The sequence below is a fragment of the Rana temporaria genome, chromosome 3 (assembly GCF_905171775.1).
Source record: "Rana temporaria chromosome 3, aRanTem1.1, whole genome shotgun sequence".
NCBI lineage: Eukaryota > Metazoa > Chordata > Amphibia > Anura > Ranidae > Rana > Rana temporaria.
This window is the reverse complement of record NC_053491.1, coordinates 282,317,421-282,343,764: the sequence shown is the minus strand read 5'-3', so window position 1 is coordinate 282,343,764 and position 26,344 is coordinate 282,317,421. Positions and strand designations below refer to the sequence as shown.

General features: G+C 43.0%; 1 protein-coding gene across 4 annotated transcripts in view; it reads right to left on the bottom strand.

The window, feature by feature from the left end:
* The window catches only part of FBXW11 (F-box and WD repeat domain containing 11), a 409,123-nt gene that overhangs the window by 320,536 nt on the left and 62,243 nt on the right, over positions 1-26,344 (bottom strand). For all 4 annotated transcript variants that reach the window (XM_040344702.1, XM_040344701.1, XM_040344705.1 and 1 more), the window contains one exon: positions 12,333-12,395. In XM_040344702.1, the coding sequence (XP_040200636.1) occupies positions 12,333-12,395 (63 nt within the window). The remainder of the gene's footprint in view (positions 1-12,332; positions 12,396-26,344) is intronic.

Sequence of the window (26,344 nt, the reverse complement as noted above, 5' to 3'; positions counted from 1 at the left end):
GATTTCAACCCTGACAACAAGATAGAATTACCATCAATAATTAGAGAATGTTTATCCCACCAAAAAGACAAGATTAAGAAAGGAATTTCCTTTTTTTTTTTTTTTAATTACATACTATCCTCCCAACCAAACAAAAACGTCCACCTGTTGAAATGGGAAAGACTTAAACCAAAACGTATTTTGGGACCAATAAAAATCATTCCAAATAATCAACAAAGCATCGTCATGTATCGAACACTGGGATAATGCCCAAAAAATAGCTAACAGGTGGCATCTAAACCCTTAATTATCCAAAATCCATCCATCCACATCCGACATTTGTTGGAGGTGTAATGAGCAAACTGGAAATCTTGTGCACACCCTCTGGAGTTGTAAAACCCCAAAGAGCTTTTTAAACTCAGTCTCATCCTTCATAGGGGACATTAAAGGAAACCTTTCCAAGCTTACTCCTGCTGTACCCTTTTAGGAATCGACCTTGAGAAATACCCTACCAAGCATAGAACTATTGTAGTCCACATTTTGATAGCCTCAAGACGCACAGTTCCTAAACTAAAGAAATCAACCAAAGCACCCAATCTACCGTATCTACTGTCATAACCAGACTGAATACCCAAGAACAATTTGAATTAATGCTGGCTTACAAAAAACACTCCACCACCTATAGTAGAAAATGGAAAAGGGTGTCTTCACTGATGCCTTTATCACCAAGGCTTGTTTCCACAACAACCCAAAAGTTTCAAAATCCAATTGTCGTTGGGACAGAAAGTGAGGTCAAGTCTTCTGAACAGGGGCAGACAGCAAAACAAACATTACAGATTTGTTAACCCTTCACTATGCTATCCAAAAAGTTTAAAAATTGTTTTTTGTTGGCTGGTGCTACACATATGTAACAGAATACATATTGGCTTAAATTTATTAAAAAATGTGTTTGACTTTTTTTGATACGCATTAAAGCAGGAAAAAAAAAAAAAAAATCTTCAAAATTGGCGTTTTTTTTTTGTGCTTTAAAAAAAAAAAATGCAGTGGTGTTCAAAAACTACCAAAAGAAAGCTCTACTTGACCACTTGGGGGGGGTGGGGAGATAGGATTTTTGTACTCACCGTACAAATTCCTTTTCTCTGTAGTTCATGGACGGACACAGCAGAATCACTTGACAATAGGGTATTTCCCTTCTAACAGGAGAGGACTAGGCAGAAAATATTGTTAAAGTGTTAAATAGGGCTGCAACTAACGATTATTTTTATAATCGATTAGTTGGCCGATTGATCGGATAATAGCCTTAAAAAAAAATTGCATCCGTTTATTTTTTTTGGGCCAATTTGTTGTTGGGCAGATTACAAAACACAAATTGCCGCAAAAACACATTCCATGCTTTTCTGCAGGTTCTCCATTGAACCAAAAAAAAATGGCACCGTTTTGTGTTTAAAAAGTCCTTGCCCTTTCCAAATACGCAGCAGCTGAAAAAAAAAATCATGGCTGTGAACGTGTCCCATAGGAAAACATGTAAATGAACTGTAGTGTGTTTCTGCAAAAAGCACAGGTGTGACCCGGGCCTGAGATGTTTAGTAACATAATGGGGGTAAAAAAAGTACAAAGAGCAAATAATCGCTACTGTAGGGGGTTCATTTTTTACTGTGGGACAGTGAAAGTAATATTTACAGTAGCGATTTGCTTTTTTGTACTATAAAAGGGCTAATTTTAGTTGTTTTAACCCCATTATGTTACTGGCCGATTAATCGATTAATTTCATAATCAATTAGTTGTCGATTAATGGATTAGTTGTTTCGGCCCTAGTGTTAATACAACCTTAAACTGTACATTTCGTCAAAAAGCAGTACAAACAAAAAGGAGGGGTGGGTGCTGTGTCCGTCCATGAACTACAGAGAAAAGGATTTTACGGCCACTACAAAAATCCTATTTTCTCTTGTGTTCATGGACGGACACAGCAGAATCACTTGACAATAGGGACGTCCCCAAGCAGTGTCAGAAAAACGAGGGAAGGGAACAGCAATCAAAATAAACTTCACCCCAAAGATAAAAAATGGGGGAGGTTGGGACTTTATATGAGATGCAATTTTAGCAATATGCAATTAAATATAAACATGGAAAAAAAAATGTTACCATGTGGCCAGGCTCAAAGTTGTCAACCAAAAAGCACTAAACCAAATTTATCTGTCTAACTGATGTAAGTAAAAACAGAGATTTAGTTGCAAGCATTTGCAAATACCTGGGAAGCTGCAGCGCCTGCGACACGGCACTCTGTGTAGCTGCAGTCCTAACTATGAATTTAAGGTCTCCTGAAAGAGAGCCCAGGTGTGCTAATCAATAGGCAGAGGACAGGTGATATCCTAAAGCCCGCCCCTACCTATAGTTGGTATGGCAAAAGAGAGCACTGGAAAACAAAAGAAAAATAGGAGTGGAGCAAAAACCTTGCCCAACAAACCAATATACCACCAAACTAAAAGCAGACCAACTCAAACTGGGTCTGTCAGTAAAAAAATGACAATGCATAAATAAACTGATCGGTGGTAAATCTGTGCAGGCACTCCATTCCACTCCTAAATCGCATCTCCATCCCTGAATAATGTTCAAAAAGAGGGGGGATAGGGGGGATATCTCAAAGATAACCAGAGCTCCTCAACAGAGGAGATGCAAACTTACACGGCTGCCTGCTAAACCTTGCGGCCGAAACTAGCATCCTAAGATGCACTCACATCAACCTTGTCGAATTTTGTGAAAGTGTGAACGGATGACAAAGTCGCTGTCTTACACACCTGGGAGACAGACACCTGATGTCGGAAAGCCCAGGAGGCACCTATTGCCCGGGTAGAATGCACCGCGATAGAAAAAGGAGGTGTCCGTCCATGTATGGCATAGGCCTGAAGTACGACCTGTTTAAACCACCTAGAGATGGTGTTCGATGAGACCGCCATACCCTTCTTAGGACCAGCCGAGACAAACAGTGAGTCCGACTTCCGGAACAAAGCCGTAGTATACAGGTACACCCGCAGAGCTCTGACCACATCCAAGGAAAGTAAAGCAACCTCTTTTGGATGCAATCGTCGAGGGCACAAGGACGGAAGTCCTCATTGAGCACAGAGCACAGCACTAAAAACGTTCACCAGGACCCCCACAGGTGCAACCCCTAGGAGAGTGGACCAGCCCGGAGTCCCCCTCCCCCAGGTGAGGAAAGGATTGCAGCAGGCCCTTAGAGGCATAAGGAGGAGTTATGGGAGGGAGAAAATAAAGGCTGGGTGAAAGGGACACCCGATCGACCTCCCAAGAAATCCCCCCCGAGGCGGGGGGGGGGTGGACACATACTTACCAATCCTGCGAATAATCTTTGCTGGAAGCATCCCATCACAGACCCACACCTAGAGCAGTACGGAGGTAGCTGTAGGCACGGCACACTGTTACTGAGACAGTAATTAGCCCGGTCATATTTGCGCCCCAGAGCACGAAGCTCACCGGCCACCCCTGGAGCAAATGGGGCATGTCGTCTGCTGTGTCCGTCCATGAACACAAGAGAAAGGGGTTCAATCGCATTAACTGAAAATTTCTGTTTCACCCTCTTTGTCAAAGCAATCTCGGTGAGAATTTGCTTTGACAAAATAACAGTACTTTACACCTTGGCCTCTGCTCCGGTTCAGACCAATGGCTCTGTCCTCCCACTTTAACATCTACAATGGGATGCACCAGGGCTGCGCTATCTCCCATTCTATATGCCATTATGAAACATCTGGCAAGAGTTATATATGTAATAACACTTCTATTCAGGGAATTACTCTGCGGGGTGTAGAGTACAAAACTGCACTGTACGCGAATGACCTTTTGCCCTATATACCACTTTACCCAAGATTTGCATCCCTTCCATCCTTAACCACTTAAGCCCAAGCCCGTTTTTCAGACTGTGTTAACACCCCAAACATATAGAACCCCCAAACATATAATATATATATTTTAACACCCTAGAGTCATTGCAATACTTTTTGTCACACCGTATTTGCGAAGCAGTCTTACAAGCGCACTTTTAAAGGACAAAAGCGACATTTAAAAAATTCTACAGGTTGCATGTTTTGCAGGCGATACCTCTCACATGTGTGGTTTGAACACCGTTTCCATATGTGGGCGCTGCTCACGTATGCGTTCGCTTCTGCACGTGAGCTCGTCGGGACGGGGCACACATTATATATATATATATATTTTTTTTTTTAATATGTAAAAAAAAAAAAAAAAAAAAAACATCCCTTGTAATAGGAAAAGAGTGACAGGTCCTCTTAAATATGAGATCTGGGGTCAAAAAGACCCGAGATCTCATATTTAGACTAAAATGCAAAAAAAACAAAAAAAAAAAAAAACCTGTCAATTGAAAAAATGACAAAAATAAAATTGTCTCTTTAAGACATATGGGTGGAAGTGACGTTTTAACGTCGCTTCCGCCCTGATAAGGTATGGATACGAGTGGGGGCCATCTTACCCACACTCTTATCCATGCCTAGCACGAGAGAGGAGCCGGTCGCCTCCTCCGCAGGCTCTGGTAAGCGGGGAAGGGTGCGCCCCTCTCCCGCCGCCTATAACGGTGATATTGCTGCGAATTCGCCGCAGAGACCACCATTATCGTTTACAGGGCCGCCGCCTGAAGAGACGGATACCTCAGTTGTGGCACCGAGATATCAAAGTAAGGACGTATATAGTCGTGCAGCGGTCCTCAAGTGGTTAAAGTAGAAATATAAGCAAAACTTGTTTTACATTTTGGATAAAGTAGGGGATGGTTAAATAACCCAGATTTTTATTTTTGCCGAGATTTCTCTTCACTCCCCTAGCCAAACAGGAAGTGAAAGTCTAATAGAGAGAGGGGAAATCTCCCCAACAGGGACACAGACTGCAATAAAAACCTGACCAGTGTTCTAATCGTTCTGCACCATATCCAGAACTAAAGAAACATTTTTGCCTTTATACTTCAAAGAATTCACTACCTTTGGCCGGCTTAACAATTTTAAAGTTAACTCGACAAAAATTGGAAATATTCTTTACTTGAAATTGAAGTCTCATCTCAAGACGTAAATTTCTCTTTCAGCATGAAATATTGGGAGGTAAAATCCCTACAACACACTCGCCCCTTTGTGAATTGAATTATGCCCCTCTGTTACTGCGTCCCAAAATCATGTGCTTTGCTTTCTTTGTCTTGGTTGGGCTATAATAATGCCATTAAAATGGATGCTCTGCCAAAATATTTATGTCTATTCCAAACACTTCCTATCAGATTACCACAATCTTAAAAAATTAGGCACCCATGTCTCACCTTGGTAGCCAACTTCTAAGCCCCCCGAAATCACTTGAAGGTATGGGTCGACCAGACTTCAAGCATTATCACAAAGTTGCCTTATATTCTTGCATCTTGGACTGGTTCCATCCGCTCAATAAGTAATTAACTCCCCTCTGTTCCAACCTAAGGCTGCTCTCTTGATTTTCCTTGGCAAGATAGGGTCCTACTCTCAACAACCGTGTTTTGTTGGTACTGTCCTGGATGATTGGCATAGTTATCTTCACTCTTTGCCTCATTCATCCTCACTCCCGGACCCACCCCCCAGTTTTTGGACAACCCTTCCTTCCCAATTGGTCTCCACTTTTTTGAACAGGGACAGATCCTTTTGGCGGCAAATCCAACATGTCCTCAATACTGGTTCCCTACTCTCTTTCTCAAAACTACAAATTATACGTAGCACCCGTAGAGGCCTCTGGTTCACATTCCTTCAAATGCAAAGCTCTCCCAGATCCCTACCAACAATAAAACTGCACCATTCTCTTACACCATTCAAGCAGTTGTGTAACTTCTTCATCCCAGACTCATACCATTTCTAAGATATAAACTATTTTACCTAGCCATGTCTTTTCAGGTCTCACCCCCCTACTTGGCCAACCAATTTCACTTGATGAGTGGAGACAGATTTTCGTTAACACAAACTACTGATTCCGCTACCAAAGAACATAATTTCTAGTTATTTTCAGGATGTCATCTCTTCCCCTCTAAATTGTATTGTATTTTTCCATCCCAATCCAATTCCTGCTGGTGTTGTCATGCATCTCCTAGAACTCTTCTTCAGGTTTGGTGGGCACGCCCACCTGTCCAAAAACTTTTGTATTATGCAATTCGCCTGTATAATTTACATGCCCAAAAATTGGTTCCAAGTTCCTCTCAATAATCCCTCTTAACCACTTAAGCCCCAGGCCAATATGCAGCTAAAGGACCAAAGGTGTTTTTACAATTTGGCACTGCGCTGCTTAAACTGGTAATTGCACGGTCATGCAATGTTGTACCGAAACAAAATTTGCGTCCTTTTCTTCCCACAAATAGAGCTTTCTTTTGATGGTATTTGATTGCGTCTGCGATTTTTATTTTTTGCGATATAATGGAAAAAGTCCGTAAATTGTAAAAAATATCGAATAAACTAAATTTTAGTCAAACATTTAGGCCAAAATGTATTCAGCCATAAGCGTATATTTATTGGTTTCCGCAAAAGTTAGAGAGTCTACAAACGAGGGTACATTTTCTGGAATTTACACAGCTTATAACTAGGGCGGTTATCAAGGGGTTAAACCTTTATTTAGGGGGGGTGGGGGGCTACCCTGGGCCTAAAGCTAACTGCCCTAACACTTTTTTCTGTCACAAATGACACAATGCAGTGATCAGAAAATAAATGATCACTGCAATCAGTGACACTGACAGGGGGCTGGGAGGGGTGACTGGGGGGGTTGTGTGCCTATGTGTGACTGTGTCAGTGTACTGTTAAGTGCAACTCACAGTTCTGATGTCTTCTCTCTCCTCAGCGTCGGTCAAAAAGACCGCCACGAGGAGAGATGACATCACTTCCCCCTGCCTGTGTTTACACTTACACAAGCAGGGCGGGCAGAGGCGGCAGATGATTCGCTGGGAGCGATCGCGAGGGGGTGGCTAGAAACGAATAGCTGCCCCCTCATCCCGGATCGCTCCCAGACGATTACCGACCGCCGCATGTACCGGGGGGGTCCCGATCGGCCCCCCCGACCCACGTCTAGGCAGGGACGTAACGGCACGTCTATCTGCCTGGACGTGCCATTCTGCCGACGTTTATTTACATGCAGTGGTCGTTAAGTGGTTAAGTCCTTCTACCTCAGTTGCCGTTTTGTGCCAAGGACTCGCCTACAACCTTAGCCAAAACTCCTTGCCTGGACCTCATTCATTTTACTACATATACCATATCTACCGCTTTTTAAGTGTTAGATGATACATTTAGGGTTCTCCCCCTTGTCACCCTTACGGCAGTTCGAGTCCCACTGCCGCACTTGTATTCTGCCTACTATCATTACTTTTCCTGCTCGTCTCTCTCCCTTCTCTTTCTATTAGCAATTTTCTCTGACCCATCGCCTACAGCAGTGGTCTCTAAACTTTCTCAACAAAGGGCCAGTCTACTGTCCTTCAGACTTAAGAGGGGTGGGACTATGCCCATGGGGAGTAAACAATGCCCCATTATTTCTAATAAGGGAGAAATGGTGCCCCATCGTTGGGGTTAGTGGAAGGAATTATGCCTCAAGGGTCAGATAAAAACCAGGGGTCACATCCGGGCCCCCAGTTTAAAGACCACTGGCCAAAATTAACAGAATGTTTTTATAAGCCAAAATCTTGATCTTTTACTTCTGTGTATATGCCATATTCTTATTCCACAATCATTTTTACACAGGAGCTCTCACTCTGACATTCGTGTCAAAACCTCACGTGCGGTGCGATCAATCAGGGATGCCCCAAAACCCTCCTTTATCATTGAGTAAGAGTACCGATACTTGGGAGAGGCGGGATGAGATGCAGTCAGAATGAGACACGGAACTGGTGGAACCCGTCATGCAGGGAGATGTCCTGCACAGCTCCTGTTTGGGAACTTCACTATGACAAGCCTGGATTTACACAGAAGTGGTGCTTCATGTGATTTGGACAGTATTCGAACCACATTTTTGCGCAAATTGCATTTTGCGGCCATTCATTTTGTAGTTTGCGTATCGAAGCATTTTTACGAGTACTCGTGAAAATGCTCTATCGGCACCAATACAGAGATCAGTGCATCCCTAGCGATCACTGTTCACATATGCTTGTGGGACCAATGTGCAAATCTGCATGTGAACACAAATTAAAATACGATTTAAAACAATTTTTTTAACTTGATTGGTATTACAAGGGATGATCACTATCCATTGAGATGGCATAGGCTGTCGCAGGTCCTCTTTATGGAAAGATCTGGTGCCCTTTTAGACCCCATTGCTCTTCTCTGCCCTCCAAAACCTCAGATCAAACAGATCAATTTGACTGAATGTTTACAAGCAGCTGCTGACTTGTAAGGCCAATAAATCAACCGAAACCTGAAGACACTAAATTCTTGAAGCTTCCGGTTTCCTACATCACAGAGTACGACCATCACAATTTTGTAATTATTTTATATTATCTTTTCATGTGACAACACTGAAGAAATTTCACTGACACCGTTATACAAGCTGTACACTCACTACTATACATTATAGCAATTTGCTGTCCTCTCAAAATAACACACCCATACAGCCAATAATGTCTAAACCGCTTGCAACAAAAGCAAGTACACCCCCAAGTGAAAATGTCCAAATTGGGTCCAACTAGCCATTTCCCTCCCCAGTATCAGTGTTACAAGGTCTCAGGTGTGAATGGGGAGCAGGTGTGTTAAATTTGGTATCGCTCTCACTTTCTCATACTCGTCACTGGAAGTTCAACATGGCACCTAATGGCAAAGAACTCTGAGGAGCTGAAAACAAATTGTTGCTCTACATAAAAATGGCATATAGGCCTTAAGAAGATTGCCAAGAGCCTGAAACCGAGCTGCATCATGGTGGCCAAAACCACACAGCGTTTTAACAGGACAGGTTCCACTCAAAACAGACCTTGCCATGGTCAACCAAAGCAGTTGAGTGCACGTGCTCAGCGTCCCATCCAGAGGTTGGCTTTGGGAAATGGAGGCATAAGCGCTGTCAGCATTTCTGCAGAGGTTGAGTTTACTGGAACCATGGCCTGTGGTCTGATGAGACCAAGACAAACTTATTTGATTCAGATGGTGTCAAGTGTGTGTGGCGGCAACCAGGTAAGGAGTAAAAAGACAAATGTGTCTTGCCTACAGTCAAGCATAGTGGTGAGAGAGTGTCATGGTCGGGGGCTGCATGAGTGCTACCAACACACTGGGGAGCTACAGTTCATTGAGGGAACCATGAATGCCAACATATACTGTGACATACTGAAGCAGAGCATGATCCCCTCCCTTGAGAGACTGGGCCGCAAGGCAGTATTCCAACATAACGACCCCAAACACACCTCCAAGATGACCACTGCCATTGTATAAAACCTGAGGGTAAAGGTGATGAACTGGCCAAGCATGTCTCCAGACCTAAACCCTATTGAGTATCTTGTGGGGGGCATCCTCAAAAACAGAGGGTGGAAAATGCACAAGGTCTCCAACATCCACCAGCTCTGTGATGTTATCCTGGAGGAGTGGAAGAGGACTCTCGCATGGAGCTTTACGGGTTGCCACTAGAGGGTACTGGAAAATTATGGTGGCCACACAAAATATTGACACTTTGGGCCCAATTTGGACATTTTCCCTTAGGGGTGTACTCATTGTTGCCAGCGGTTTAGACATTAATGGCTGTGTGTTGAGCTATTTTGAGCGGGCAGCAAATTTACACTGTTATACAAGCTGTACACTCACTACTTTACATTGTAGCAAAGTATAATTTTTTCAGTGTTGTCACATGAAAAGATATAATACAACATTTCCAAAAATGTGAGGGGGTATACTCTTGTGTGATATTGTATGCTGATGGGTATTGGTTAAACTCTTAGGACTTATTTATACCACAATCTCTGCATTCACTGTGTTCCTGCACATGCGTTTTAATTTATTTCCCATTCAAATTTTAAGTTAGCAGCTACAAAAACTGCAGCTGCTGACTTTTAAACATATTGACACTTAACTGTCCAGGGAGCCCACAATGTCAGCATCCTAGGCAATCTTCAGATTGGGTGCAGCCGCCGCCATGCCCGTTAAGGGAACCCAACGGGGAAGCCTTTTGGCCTCACAGCCGGTTCCCTACTGCGCATGTGCATAGTGTGCTGTGCCAATTGGTTCGGCGGCGAGGGAAGGAGGAGGAGGGGCTCAAACTTTCGAGACACAGGGCCGCGTCCTTATCTCCCAGAAGTGGGGAATGGTACCTGTCAGAAACTACTGTTGAGGTTTTAGAACACCAGAAGATGCTAGTTTACTTACCGCCGACTCATGACTTATCCCTGGCTGCAACCAAAGAGGAAAACAAAAGTGCCTGAGTATGAAACCCTTTTTGTTAATCACAGCCAGCATAGAAAAAAGAAAAGAGCGCACAGGCTCCCTTTGTGTGGTAAAACAATTAAAAGTTACACTGACAAAATTCCTTATGACAGGATCCTCCACTGCTTGTGCGTCGCTGAGCACCTTTGTATGCTGCCATCGAGAGGACACTTCAGGCTCCAGCTCCTCTAACCGAGCACATACTCGGCTAGCAGAGACTACCTGCCGCTGTCCTCCCCTCCCATGTGCACAGAGTTGGCTCTGCCGACAGCTGAGAGCACCCGCCCACGCTCCGGGTCTTGATACCCATCAGCCAGGGTTGAGTGAGTGCTAGGAAAGCATGTGCTCTGCTAGAGGAGCTGCAACTCCAGCTGTAGTGTCATAGTGACAGCAGCATACAGAGGATCTCAGCGACATACATAAGCAGATGATGTGACTGTCACAGGTGGACTTTTGCGAATGTAACTTGTAATTGGTTTTACCACACAAAGGGTTGCCGTCCTAGGAGCCTGTGAACTCTGTCTATGCTGGCTGTCATTAACAAAATAGGACTGAATGCCAAGGCACTTTTCCCATTTGGTTGCAGCCAGGGAGGAGTCCAGAGTAAAAAAGCAGCTGCCCCAGACCATACTGCTACTATTGGATGGAAGGAGGGGCCTGAGACTTCTAGCCTGTAAAGAAATAGGATTCTTGTGGACTGTCCCAAGACTCTGGCTCCATGGGCGGATCAGACCGCTAGTCTTGGCCTCACTGGTCCACCCACTAGAGCAAGCAGGGATTGCTTCACTTCCTACTCGCTGTAGAAAGAACTGCAGCGGGGCTGTGTCAAGACCAGTGGCTGCTGAAGTACAAGGCAAAGCAGCCACCGATCTTGCAAAACAAAAAAAGAGAAATAACCCTTTCATTTAAAAATGCCTTGGCAATATCATAGAAACTAGAGTGCCAACCGAAAAATTGACTGTTTTAGGAAGGTATAAAAAACAGGATAAAAAGTAAAGAAAAGTCCTGCTATAACTACTTAAGGACCTTGCCTGTTTTTAAGACTCAGTGTTTACAAGTTTAAAACAGTTTTTTTTTTTTTGCTAGAAAATAACTTGGAACCCCCAAACATTACACATTTTTTTTCTAACGCCCTAGAAAATAAAATGGCCGTCATCGCCATACTTTCAAAAAAATCAAATAGTGGTGTTGTCCTCCCTCATGAAATAACATATAAACCTAGATATATGAATGCAGAGAGAATAAATTATATAAAATTATATAAATATATAAAGTGCTGCTGTGCTGCAAAGTGACTTCAGGTGCAACGCTATAAAGTGCAATGATGATAAATATTCAAAAATTTATAATAATTGGAATAAAAACAATGCATGTAGAATTAGAAACAAATGGAAATAAAGTCCATTGTGAGTGTAGCAAAAGGTGCTAAAGTGCTGGCGAATCTCAGAAGGGGAAAATCAATTCCTCTGGATCCAGGGTGCAGAGTGTAGTGTTGCTGGCGCCCTAACAGGTGGCACTGTGACTTCTGTGAGAGGTGTCTCTTTGGTGTAAGTAACACCCGTGGGTGTACTACCTTCTTACTGCTGTAAGGTAAGCAGCATTAAAAGATATGGTGGAATGCTAGGTCATTCGAAGTGGGGGAGGGGATTCCTTCCTTCTCCAGCGTTTACAGTAATGTGTGGATGCGGGGGGCCACTAGGGTGCTCGAATATGGATGGAGAAATAAGAGAATACAGAGCCTCTTGGTGTAGTACCGTTTGGCGTTTTAAAATTAACAGTTTATTTAGATAAAAAGGGTACTCACATTTCAAAAGATGTAAAGTGCATTGCATAAAAACGAGCAGCGAGCTCGGGACCTTGTTGCGTCACTTCCGGTGTCCGTATGCATACGGACACCGGAAGTGACGCAACAAACCAACACACTAACCTTTTCGTTTTAAGAAACAAATCTTAAATTCCTACCTGCCATAAAGTATTTTTCTTTGGAGATTCATCTTCATTTTGATCATCCATTACTGAAGTGTTCTAAGGAAAAAGAAAAGGATTATTCGTTTGTACTAATTATGCTATAAAATTTAAATCTCTGCATGCAAAGCGAATTACTTATGCAAAGCTCTCAAATACCGTTCCATTCTAAATGACCACATTTAAAACTAGTCATGCCATCTATAGGATCAATCTATTTAAAATTACAATCATGCATCGCATACTCTTATAGGACAGATCTGGTTCACTCTTAGTAAGGCAATGCATATACATGCCAGAAGGTGCTCTCCCATTTCAGCCTCTACGACACATTATTAGCTGAGGTCGCCAACCCATGTACCGCAATCTACCAGTCGATCACAGTCAGATGAATGGTAAATCGCCTGGGCTTGCTGACCTGCCACCACATGCCCTGGATGAAGGTGCAGGGAAAGCACAGGGAGTACTTCCAGGCAAATGGTGCCAGCCGCAGAGGAAGCAGAGCCATGGCAACAGCAGTTCCGTGGAGGCATCGGCCAGCCACATAAGGTGATGCATCTTCTAAAGTTCTGTCAGGAATGCCAGGTGGATTGATACCAACACCACACTGCCCCTTATTCCTGGTAGCCACGGGATCTACAACATGATGCAGCATTGCATAAAACAGCTATTGTGCCCATGTAGATGCAGTTGTGCCTTTATTAGGGGCACAACAGCCTCTTTAAGAGAGGAATAATTATTACGCTGTACTCACACTGATGCGCTGCAGGTGCAGCATACCAACCCAGCTTTCCTGTAGGTTACCTGCGCTTTAACAATAGCCTTCTATTTTATCCTGCATGTTTGGTGCGCTTTATGAAAGCAGGTCAAAACTTCTAAAATGCCTTACTAGGTTTACCTCATTAACAAGACCCTGTTCCCAGTGATCTTTGAGTTCTCCCATGTTGTTTAGGTGGATCTCTACCTCTCACAGATTGCCTTCCCCTGGTGGTAGTAGTTACTAAGTTCTAAGTTCTAGACAGTTTTTTGCTCTTAGGTTAATCAGTATAAAAATCCAGGAGTGGTTAACACTTTAGTTTACATAGTTGTCAAAGTTGAATAGTCACCAATACATCTGTGTGCGTTTCTAACAATTCCTGTATCCCTATACAGTACTCCTTCCTGACATCACTGCGCAAGCAGGTTACACATCTTTACTGCTCTAACAGTATATTTAAAAAAAAAAAAAAAAAAAAGACACATACGCAGTTTAAGATTGAACCACCTTTCATCCAAGTTCATTGTTTGGGCATGCATCTTCTTTAGAGATCTGCCAATAAAATGTTTTTTTTGTCAAAAGATAGTCACCATTTAAAAATTTGTACACCGCCATCACATCCCCTCTGAAGTGACTATTCTCCAGGGAGAAGAACACATTTTTGTAATCGTTGCTCATAACCGAGGTTCTCCACATATGGTGGTAAGAGTAGCCCACAGTAAGAGCTGTGCCAATGTGGAATAATCACTCTAGAACTAGCTTTGGCCAGCTCAGACAGGTCCACCCGTCTGGATTTCACGGACAGGATCGTATCAGATATCGGCGGATGTCAAAAAACAGGTCGCCGCTGACATCCACGGCTCCACAGGGGTGAATGGAGCATCCAATCAAGTCCCCCTGAAAATCCAACAGGCGGACCAGATCGGAAAGCCTGTGTGAAAGGGGCCTTAATGTGGCCTATAAACTGTACCACTCAACTGAAAAACGAACTGAAATCTTTTGCGGGGGGGGGGGGGGGGGGGGGTTTTAAGTAAAAATAAAAATAAAAAAATAATGTGATTGCGTAAGTGTGCACACCCTCTAACTGGGGATGTAGCTATGTTCAGAATTAAGCAATCACATTCAAACTTTTCGACCGACTTTATTCTACATCAGCACTTCGAAGAGGAATATCGTGATATAGCAGCAGATAGCTACAATAACCCCCGGTATCATCATCTTTAGCGGGCGGTCCCTCTTTCAGATAAAAGTGGTCTCTGCAGCGGTTTCACTCTTGCTGCACTCTGATGGTCTCCACCAGTAGTAGCGGAGACAATCAAGTTCCCCCTCTTGCTTTGACTGGCTGCTGAGTGAGGGGAAAATGCCCCCCACCCAGCTCCATAGCATTGACTGGCATCACTTCCACCCAATGTTCTTAAAAGGCGATTTTTTTTTTCAAATTACTTATTGCATTTCAGTGTAAATAAGAGATCTGAGGTATTTTTGACCCCAAGATCTCATTTAAGGAGGTCCCGTCATGCTTTTTTACTCTACAAGGAATGTTTACATTCCTACAAAGAAGAGTGTAGCGCTAAATATAAGAAGGAGATATCCTGTGATGGATAGCATAGATAATATTCATTAAGTGATTAACACCACATGTGACCACGATAGTGCCAAAAAAAATAAAAAAAAAATAAAAGAAGGAGATGTTGCCACTTAGTTTGTCTATGGACAAAATATATACATAAGTCCAATAAACTCTTTTAAATAGTGACTGGAAAGATTGATAGAAGATCCACCACCAAAAGTCTCGAGGCTTACCGGACAGATTGAACCCAGGTAAGCATATACCCACTAGGTCAATCAAGCTTGTTAGAGGTCCCAAAACCATATAAGGGATAGCTTTAGATGTCACCTCGGATGTAAATGTCCTGAAGACCCGCATAGAAATTCACATCAAATTAATATAGAAGGCTCAGTGAAAAGGCTCCAATTCATATATGGGGTATCATATCATGGTGTCCATTCCATAAATATTAAAAAGGAAGAAGAAAAAAGAAGAGGCGCACATAGCGTAATTCTGAAAACTATTCCAAAGTATTTAATAAAATAAAAAAAGTACACTCACATTTGCAGTGATGCAAGAAGCGCTCAAAAAATTATAAAAAACAGTGGCTGAGCCTTCTATATTCATTTCATGTGAATTTCTATGCAGGTCTTCAGGACATTTACATCCGAGGTTACATCGAGACATCTAAAGCTATCCCTTATATGGTTGTGGGACCTTTAACAAGCTCGATTGACCTAGTGGGTATATGCTCACCTGGGTTCAATCTGTCCGGTAAGCCTTGAGACATTTCGTGGTGGATCAATCAATTTTTGCAGTCACTATTTGAAAGAGTTTATTGGACTTATGTATATATTTTGTTGGCACATATAGTTTGTCTATGGACATCTTTTTTTTTTTTGGCACTATCGTGTGGTGTTAATGACTTTTTAATTAATATTATCTACGATAAATATAAGGAGATATCCTGTGATGGATATCTCCTTATATTTAGCGCTACAATTTTCTTTGTATGTATGTTTTGCAATTTCTCTTGATCTATTTTTGCTGTGCTAGCTGCTGTTTTTCACTATTTTAGGTTTACATTCCTACTAATAAGAATAAAAAAGTAAACCAATAAAAAAAAAAAAAAATTCTGTTGAACAGATAAGAAAGGAGATTCAGGGGAAATGCATAGATTAGGCTGTAGTGATTCCATGGAGCTAGAGACACCATGGCTTCTGCCAGATGATTTCTGTCCCTGGAGACAAACCTGTCCAGCTTGTTGAATCTGGGAGGCCAGGAGGTCCACATACAACATCCAGATCCTGGATTACCTTTAAGTACAAGGACCATTCCCATCGGTCCAGGCACTGGAGGCTGAGGAAGTACAGCTGAGCACAGAATTCTTTACACTTCTCTTGCACAATAAATATTACTGTCCTACTCAATGCTGGTCCAAGGACCCTCCAGTTGGTGTATACAGAGAAGAACAACTAAACTGCCAAAAGCCACAGAATGTTTGATGGGAGACAAGATTCCCATCTCCCAATGTCCAAGCAGCCTGCACTAACCAAAGGTTTATAACTTCTCACCAGCTCAAGGGCTGGCATCAGTTGAGGATTTTACAAGATAGCAAAAAGGAAGAATTTTGCTAACCCCGGAGCTGAATTTTTGAATAACCAGGTCAGGGATAATTTGATATTTAGTGTGAGGCATATCAGTCATTTCATGGAACGGACTGACTTAACTCCCAATAATTGGATTTTGAGTTGTATGGGCCTGGAGTCGAAGGGGAAAAGTCTCAAAGGAACGCTACCATCAGCTTAAGATTTCTGATGCAGAATTGGAGAGTCAGGCGAGCACGGAGTTGGAAGTTTGGAGCTTAACTACTTAAGACCTGGACCAAAATGGCACTGCGTTGCTTTAACTGACAATTGCACGGTCGTGCGACGTGGCTCCCAAACAAAAATGGCGTATTTTTCCCCACAAATAGAGCTTTATGGTGGTATTAGATCACCTCTGCGGTTTTTATTTTTTGCGCTATAAACAAAAATAGAGCGACAAATTTGAAAAATGCAATATTTACTTGTTGCTATAATAAATATCCCCCAAAAATATATAAAAAAAAACAATTTTTTTCCTCAGTTTAGGCCGATACGTATTCTACCTATTTTTGGTAAAAAAAAAATTAAATAAAAAAATCGCAATAAGCGTTTATCGATTGGGTTGCGCAAAATGTATAGCATTTATATAATGGGGTTTAGTTTTATTGCATTTTTATAAAAAAAACTTTTTTTACTACTACTGCTACTACTACTACTAATGGCGGCGATCAGCGATTTTTTTAATGACTGCGACATTATGGCGGACACTTGGGAGTTAACCACAAGGGGTCAAGTGTGACCTCATCTGTGTTTCTAGCTGTAGGTGTGACGTCATTGATTGTGGTTCCCTATATCAGGGAACACACAATCGATGGCGGTGCCACAGTGAAGAACGGCGAAGCTGTGTTTACACACAGCTCTCCCCGTTCTTCAGCTCCGGGGACCGATCGCGGGACTCCAGCAGCAATCGGGTCCGCGGGTCCCACGATCACGGAGCTTCGGACCGGGTCGCGGGAACGCGCCCGCGACTGGGCATTTAACAATCACGTACAGGTACGTGACTGTGCCCAGCCGTGCCATTCTGCCGTCGTATATCGGCGTTAGGTGGTCCTTAAGTGGTCAAAATGTGTTTAGGACGAGACAGACACGAGGGGGTTGAGAGCAGAATTTTAGCTTGTAGCCCCTGTAAACAACCAAGCATCCAATATGCCTAAGGATTTGGATGCCTTGGAAGTTAAGGATTTGTGGATGGACTGTTTACCAAGTTTGAGCTTGGCTCCGAAGGTTGAGGCCAGAAAGCAATGATGTGAACCCTTCTTGGAGGTGGTAGAAGTCTTGCTCTCGCCACTGGTGACATTAAAAAGTGTATGCAGCGCAACACTGAAAAGACTGTCCCTCAAAGTGCATGTCCAGTATTTGAATCATGTAATTCTTTAAATACTCACTTGCAGGAAACGCATACAGGAAAGGAGACTTGAGATCCAACCACCCATTCACAGTTGCACAAGGCTGTAGAGGCATGAGCTCCAGATGATCAGTAACTAACAGATCAGTTTGAATGGCAAATGGATTCTTTCTGATAGCTTAATCAGTTTAGCAGACAAACATCACAACCAGGGCTTACCAAAGAGAACAAGGATTTTAAAAGCGCCTTCAATCCTGACTTAAAAGGGGCTGTAAAGCCTCATGGTTTTTCACCTTAATGCATTAAAAAGGTGAAAAACCTTCTGTAGTGCCGCAGCACCCCCCCCCCCCCATTTTACTTACCTGAAAGCTGTCATCTTCCATCTGGGAACAAGCACACCAGCTCTAGTTGGTCTCTTGTCCTGATTGGATAGATTGTTAGCAGAGCAGTCATTGGGTCCCGCTGCTGTCAATCAAATCTAATGACGTGGCGCCGGGCACGGGTCCTGCATTCTGTGTGAATTGACACAGATGCAGGACTTGGGAGCGCACCAGCAAAGGTGTCCACTTTAGGAGAGCCTTCTCCAACATGGACACTCAATGCGGGGAGAAGCCACCAGCACCACTGAGGGACCCCAGAAGAGGAGGACCAGGGCCACACAAACTGCACAGTGGAGGGAAGAGGGGAAGCTGCCAAGTCCACAGCAGGGGCAGCTTAAAGTGGTTGTACACACACTTTTTGGACCTCTACCCAATAGGTAAGCCTATAATAAGGCTTACCTATAGGTAGTGGAAAGGTAGTGGTAGTGGAAACTGCCAATACAAAATAGCTGCAAAGAGGGACCAAATTTATCTGGCAGAATAAAAAAAATTCTAAGCAGAGAAATGGTGTAAAGCTTCATAGGAGAGGGGAAAGAAAAAAAACACTGAGTTGTTCCAGAAGTAGGAGAGAAACAAGGATGTCACCTTTCTGCCTGCCAGTGTCCAAATCCTCCTCTAGGTGGCAGAACAACCCAACAGTATTTAAATTCCTATGTCCCTAAATAAAGACAAACTGTCACAAAACAGAGATGGACACATTTTTTTTTTAGCAATGTCTACACTGCTCTTCCAATGCCATGCAAAACCCGTAAAATTTACAATGCAAATAAAACCTAGGGAGACAACACTTATATACATTTAGTGCCTGATCAACCCAGCAGCGGCATTAGAAAGCAACTGCTGGTGTCGAGTGGTGCTGAAAGTCAAACAGATGAACTGTTATTTTTTTAAGTTTGAGAGCCCTTTCACACAAAGCATGGGGGGACGTCTGCGTTAAAGCAGCTCATTACTATCATTTTAGAGGCGCTTTTCAGCCGTTAGTGGGCTCTTTTAACCCCCGCTAGTGGCTACCCAGTGCAGCCCAAAACACTTAAAGGGGTTGCAAAGGTAAAAAAAAAAAAAAAAAAAAAAAAAAAAAAATCCCTAAATAGCTTCCTTTACCGTAGTGCAGTCCTCCTTCACTTACCTCATCCTTCGATTTTGCTTTTAAATGTCCTTATTTGTTCTGAGAAATCCTCACTTCCTGTTCTTCTGTCTAACTACACACCATAATGTGAGGCTTTCTCCCTGGTGTGGAGAAAGCCTCTTGAGGGGGGAGGGGGCGAGCAGGAGGTCCAGGACACCCACTAACACACAGCTCTTTTCTCGATCTGCAATGTAGAGAGCATCCTGACTCAACTGTAGTCCAAGGGGGGGGGGGGCGAGCACGACACTCCAACACCTGGGAGAAAGCCTTGCATTACTGGTGTGTAGTTACAGACATAAGGACATTTAAAAGCAAAATGGAAGGATGAGGTAGGTGAAGGAGGACTGCACTAATGTAAAGGAAGCTATTTAGGGAAAAAACATGTTTTACCTTTACAACCCCTTTAAGTGTACATTTAATACCAGCGTTAATTCTTGTATTATCACCATTCTCTTAACACTCTCCAACACTTGCCGATTTTTACAAGTCTCCAAGGCTGTTTAATAAACTGTGTTGTCTCCAAGCGGTGATAAGCGGTGTTAGCACTGTGTCAGATTGAAAGGAATGTGGGGAGGGTACTACAGTAAAATCTTGGTTTGCGAGTATAATTCATTCCAGAAACATGCTTGTAATCCAAAGCACTTGTATATCAAAGCATTTTTTTTACAGGGTATAAAAGAGAAGAGAGGCGCCTCGAAGTGTAAAAAATAAGTTGCTAAATGTTATACCTTCATTAAATGTAACCATATTGCTACACTTAGAGGCTTCTCTTTTCACTTTTATACTCAGATGTGACATGACGCTACTCTTATATCAAGACATCACTTGTATATCAAGGCAAAATTAAAACATTTTGCTTGTCTTGCAAAACGCTCTCAAACCAAGGTTTTACTGTAGTTGCACAGCAGTCCTCCTGTGAGGGGAAACACATCATCCACAGTAAAGGATCCTAGATTATTTCTCAGAACCGTTTAAGACTAGTAGGGAAAAACCAGTGTTTTAGGCGGGTTTGTGAGAGTTTGAGTTTACAGGTAGAGCATGCTGCATTTTACCTGCACTGGACTTTACTGGAACGATGTAAAACACATCAAAAACGCACTGAAACACACCAAAAATGCACTGGAACACACTTTTCCTTGCCAAAGGTTAATAAAAAAAAAGGGTGTGGGAAAAAAAAAAAAAAAAAAAAAAGCACTGGACTGCATTAAAATGTACCAAAAAACACACTGGAGCGCATCAAAAATGCACATGCAAAAAAAAGCACCTGGAACGCATCCGGATTGCGTTTCTGTGGTGTGAACTGGCCCTGAAACGTGACTTTTTTCCCCCCCTTCAAAAAAGCCAAAAATTTAAAAACGGCTGTAAATGAAACGAGTCTAAGCGCGCGTTACCGCGTTTAGTGCTTGAAATGCCTTTAAACTCAGCTTCTGAACCCATTTTTTGCATTCCAAAAAAAGCCTCTAAACTCAACTGCCTAGAAACGACGTGTACATGTACTGATGAGATAAAAGGAGAGTTCAGGAGCAGTTGAAAAAATGCCCAACTGCTACTAAACATCCATTTACCAGCAGCGGTGTACATGAGGCCTAAGGCTCTGTTTACACCTGAGTGATCCAGATCGCAGGTGGAATCACCAAGATTCTGCCTGCAATTTTAAATCCGGGAGGCTTGTGCGATGCCATTATTTCTTAATCACACCATAATCATGCCGCGATTTTCCGCGATTGTCACTTGATAAACCACGCTGCAATCGCAGCAAATGACAATGCTCGTCACTTAAAAAGGAGCAGGAGCTCCTTATGAGCGACAGCCTATTGCGTTGTGATTTTCCGCAATTGCAGCACAATCAGACGACAATCGCAGGAAAGTCTCTTGGCGATTTGGGCGCCATTAGAAAGTAATGGCACTGCACAAGCGTCCCGTGATTTGGAATCATGGCCAGAATTGCGGCAATACCACCTGCGATCTGAAATGCTCAGGTGTGAACGGAGCTTAATTGATTGGGGGAAAAAACAGACAGGCTGGTTGTACAGACTCAATCTACCACTCAACTTCTGTGAAAGCAGAATGTCCATACATGGATTGAAAGTTCAGTCAGTCCCTGCTGAACCAGCCAAATTTCGATTCATATATGACTGGCATAAGAAAGGCGATCTCCTGCATTCGAAAATACTGTATGCATTGTGCGGTCATTGAGGTCTACTGCTCTCCTGTAGCTCAGCATAGATGTGCACTCAGCTCTACCATTATATATGCATGATATGCGAGTGGGGTTGATTTACTAAAACTGGAAAGAGCAAAATCTGGTGCAGCTGTGCACAGTAGCAAGTCAGCTTCTAACTTCAGCTTGTTCTGTTAAAGGGGTTGTAAAGGATTTTTTGTTCATAATAAGCATCCTTTACCTGCAGACATTCCTCTTTTTACTTCCTCATTGCTTGTTTTTGCTCAGAAGTTGCTCTATTTCTTCTCTGTTCTGTTAACTTCCTGCTTGTCCGATTTTACTGACCACCGTGAAGGGAGACTTACTGTGGTGGTCAGTAACATGCTCACCCCCTTCTGGGAACTACATCTGTGTGGCAGGACGCTCTCTACGTGTTAGAGGCTTCAAGGAGGTGTGAATTACTGGGCGTGCCTCAATTCATACTGGGAAATGTAGTTCTTACATGAACGAGCGATGCAAACCAGGAAGTGAATGAGAGAACAGAAACTAGAATGCCGGAGGTGATATAGAAGAAGGAATTTAATAGGTATTTACTCGTTTTTAACAGAATCATTACACTATTCTGTCTGTCTACCTTGCAGACATTTAAAAAAGGAAAAAAACATTTCCTTTAAGCTTTGACAAAACATGGAAGCGGATTGGTTCTCTCTCTATGCACATCTGTACCAGATTTTGCACTCTCCAGATTTAGTAAATCAACCCCATAGGGCTCTAGATCAGGGGTTTCAAACACAAATTACCTGAGGGCCACAAGACAAGTTTTCATATGCCATGGGGGGGCCGCATGCAAACTTTCAAACTTCAAAAACAACAGTACTGGTGTCAGCGAACACATTATTAACCCCCAGCACTGGTGTCAGCGAGCGCATTATTACCACCAGCACTGGTGTAAGTCAGGGTTTGACAAATTTGCTTGGAATCTAGGAGCCAGCTAAAAAAGTTAGGAGCCAGAAAACGTACCCCGTCCCAACGAGCTTGCGTGCAGAAGCGAACACATACGTGAGCAGCGCCCGCATATGTAAACGGTGTTTAAACCACACATGTGAGGTATCGCCGCGATTGGTAGAGCGAGAGCAATAATTCTAGCACTAGACCTCCTCTAACTTAAAACATGCAACCTGTAGATTTTTTTAAACGTCGCCTATGAAGATTTTAAAGGGTAAAAAAGTTTGTCGGCATTCCACAAGCGGACGCAATTTTGAAGCGTGACATGTTGGGTATGAATTTACTCGGCGTAACATTATCTTTCATAATATTAAAAAAAATGGGGATAACTTTACTGTTGTCTTATTTTTTAATTAAAAAAAGTGTATTTTTTTCCCAAAAAAGTGCGCTTGTAAGACCGCTGCGCAAATACGGCGTGACAGAAAGTATTGCAACGATCGCCATTTTATTCTCTAGGGTGTTAGGATAAAAAATATATATAATGTTTGGGGGTTCTAATTAGAGGGAAGAAGATGGCAGTGAAAATAATGTAAAATGACATTAGAATTGCTGTTTAACTTGTAATGCTTAACTTGTAATACCAACGGCCACCACCAGATGGCGCCAGCTCACAAAAAAAATTTTTTTTCCTCTTTGCTCCCCCCACTTCTGCCCTGCCTGCGGGCCATTTATAACTGGTCCGCGGGCCGCAAATGGCCCGCGGGCCGGTACTTTGAGACCACTGCTCTAGATGAACACATACCCTACAGTGTCCCTGAAGCACTGAAAGTTGTTCTACACTGAAAAAAGGCTCGGTGTTAAATCCAGGGTATTTAACACCAAGTTTACACTGTTTAAGACTCTTCTGAGCCAACATGGTTATTAAACAGTTACATTACTATACTAACACTGTAGTTATCACAGTGTGAACATCTTAAAGCGGTTGTAAACCGCATATAGAATTTTTATTTATTTTTTTACCTGCAAGGCAAAATGCATAATCAGCTAGTATGCACCGCATAATAGCCGATTATGAAATACTTACCTCAAAACGAGGTGAACAACACTTACCTGGTTCACGCCGAGCGAGATGTCATCTTGCTCCGGCGTGTCTTCCGGGTATCGCCGCTCCAGCGCTGTGATTGGCTGGAGCGGCGATGACGTCACGCGTGCGCGCGGGAGATTTAAAATCGGCAAGGTCCGGCGGCTGCCGGATCTTTCGCCGTGGATCCCCCCCTGCGCATGCGCCGCCCGCATTGCGAGGGGGAATATCTCCTAAACCGTATAGGTTTAGGAGATATTCTTTTTACCTACAGGTAAGCCTTGTTATAGGCTTACCTGTAGGTAAAAGTGAAACATTAAGGTTTACAACCGCTTTAAGGTGGAAAGAGGCGATATTTGGTTTAGGGCTGCAACTAACGATTATTTTCATAATCGATTAGTTGGCCGGTTATTGTTTAGATTAATCGATTAATCGGAGAATAGCATTTAAAAAAAGCATTTTTACATTGTTTTGGCCCAATTTGTTGTTGGGCAGATAACAAAACACAAATTGCCGCAAAAACACATTACATGCTTTTTTGCAGCTTCTCCATTGAAGTCTATTGAACCAAAAAAATAAATAAATAGCACCGTTTTGCGTTAAAAAGTCCTTGCCCTTTCCAAATACGCAGCAGCTGAAAAAAAAATCATGGATGTGAACGTGTTCCATAGGAAAACATGTAAATGAACTGTAGTGTGTTTCTGCAAAAAGCACCAAAAAACAGAGGTGTGAACACGGCCTGAGATTGGAGTAGGATGCCAGGATAGCGGCTTTAAGCCCCCTATTGATGCTTGGTGGCCCTTCTTTTCCCCCCCGAAAAAAGTATGAACAAAGAGTCCGAAGACCGAAAGTCCTTGGTTACTTCAAGATAATGTAACAAAGTCCTCCTCATTTTCAAATTGTGGAATTGGCTTTCCTTTTCACCCGAAGGTTTTGAGCAAAAGGTTGGTAGGATGATCTTCTGCAACCGATTGAGGGCCGACTCCACTTTTGGCAAGAAACCTGTATCAGTCTTTAGTACAATCCTATCCGTGTAAATGGATAAGAAGGGTTTTTTACTGACAGGGTGTGCAGCTCACTAATCCTCCTAGCTGATGTTATTGCCACTAGGAACAAAGTCTTAAGTGTAAGATTCTTCAGAGAAATGTCTTGTGGCGGTTCAAAAGGTTCCTTAGTGAGTGCCTGAAGAACCACTGATAAATACCAACTGGGAAAGGGCTTTGCAGGAGCTGGTCTGGATCTAGCAAGTGCCTTGAAAAATATTGAGACTAGAAGCTCTGAAGATATTGGTCTTTCCAGAAAAACTCCTAATGCGGCTATCTGCACTTTTAGGCTAGGTTCACACTGCTGTGAATTCAAAATCGCGGTAAAATCACGATTTTTACGGCTGCGTTTTTGCCGCTATTCGCGGCCGTGATTTCAGGGAATGCCAGTCTATAGAGCTCAATTTGCATACCACATGGATCAAACTTGCACAGGACCCATCTTATATTCGCAACGCATTGATGTCAATGGCACTATAGGAAAACAATGTTATTTTAATTACTTCAAATTCACAGCAGTTTGCAGCAGTGTAAACCTAGTCTAAGTGTACTGACTAACTAGCCTTTTTCTGCTTCTGAAGAAATTCCAAGATTGACACTAGATTTTTCATCACTCTATTTGACGAGTGATACCAGGAGTTGTAAACCTTCCAGTATTTAGCATAGATCTTTCTGGTAACAAACTTTCTACAGGAAAGCAAGGTAGTTGTTACCGTCTCAACAACTGCCTCTCAGATACCACGCCGTGAGACTTAGACTGGCCACCACCGGATGGAGTATCGAACCCTGCAGAAGCAGATCTTGGAGAGGCAGCTGCCAAGACAGTCTTGACCATGCCCTTTTTGGCCAAAATGGAGCAATTACAACTACTTCCACCTTCTCCTTCTGAATCTTCCTCAGTACCAACGAGATTAGTTAAAACGGAGGAAAGGCGTAACCCAGCTGGAAGTTCCAAGGCTGTATTAACGCATCTGTTCCCTGGGAACTGCCGTTTCTGTGAATGGAGAGAAAAAAAAAAACGGAAGTTGCATATTTTCTGCTGACGCAAATAGGTCTATTTGTGGTTGGCCCCATGCCTCGATCATTGTGAAGACTTCTGGATTTAAGGTCCATTCTGCTTCCTGAATCAGTCTTCTGCTTAGAAAATCTGCCACTATATTTAGAGTGCCCTCGAGGTGGACTGCTGATAAGGACAGTTTTGACTGAGCGTAGTTTTGACCCAGATGCGCCCCCCATCCCCATAGGCTGGCATCCGTCGTTGCCACTTTTTTCTATTGGAAACGACCATACCAGGTTTGTCTGACTTCACCACCAAAGGTTTGACCTTGGTGGGGATTTTCACCTTTGTCTAGAGATTTTGTCCTGTGATCCCATGCTTTCAGGAGGAAACTCTGAAGTAGGTCTGAAATGATGCCTTGCCCATTGCACAGCTGACATGGATGGGGTTAGGGTTCCTAGGGCTGACATTACTTTGCCTGACAACTGATTTGTCTGTAAGGAGGCTACGACCCTTTGAATCGGTCTTCTGGGAGAAAAAAATTCTCTGCTCCACTGAGCTGATCCGATACCCCAGAAATTGTGTTTCTTGGGTTGGGTTAAATTTAAATTTTGTAATATTTATGATGCAGCCCAAGGCCTCTAGATGAATGTGGGCTCTTCCGAGGTCCTCCAACAATTTTTCCCTGGAGGGGGCAAAGAAGAGCAGGTCATCTAGGTATGAAATTACCTTTACCCCTGCCAGCAAAGAGGAGCGAGAGCCTCTGCCATGACCTTTCTAAATATTCTCGAAGCCGAGGAAAGGCCGAATGGGAGGGCTTTGAATTGTAGGTGCATAACCTCTTTTCCCATGTTTACTGCCAATTTTAGAAACTTCTGAGATTCAGGATCTATGGGGATATGCAGATAGGCATCTCCAAGGTCGATAGATGCCATAAAGCACTTTTGTCAAAAAGGTTTTTGAACGTGAAGATCGAGTC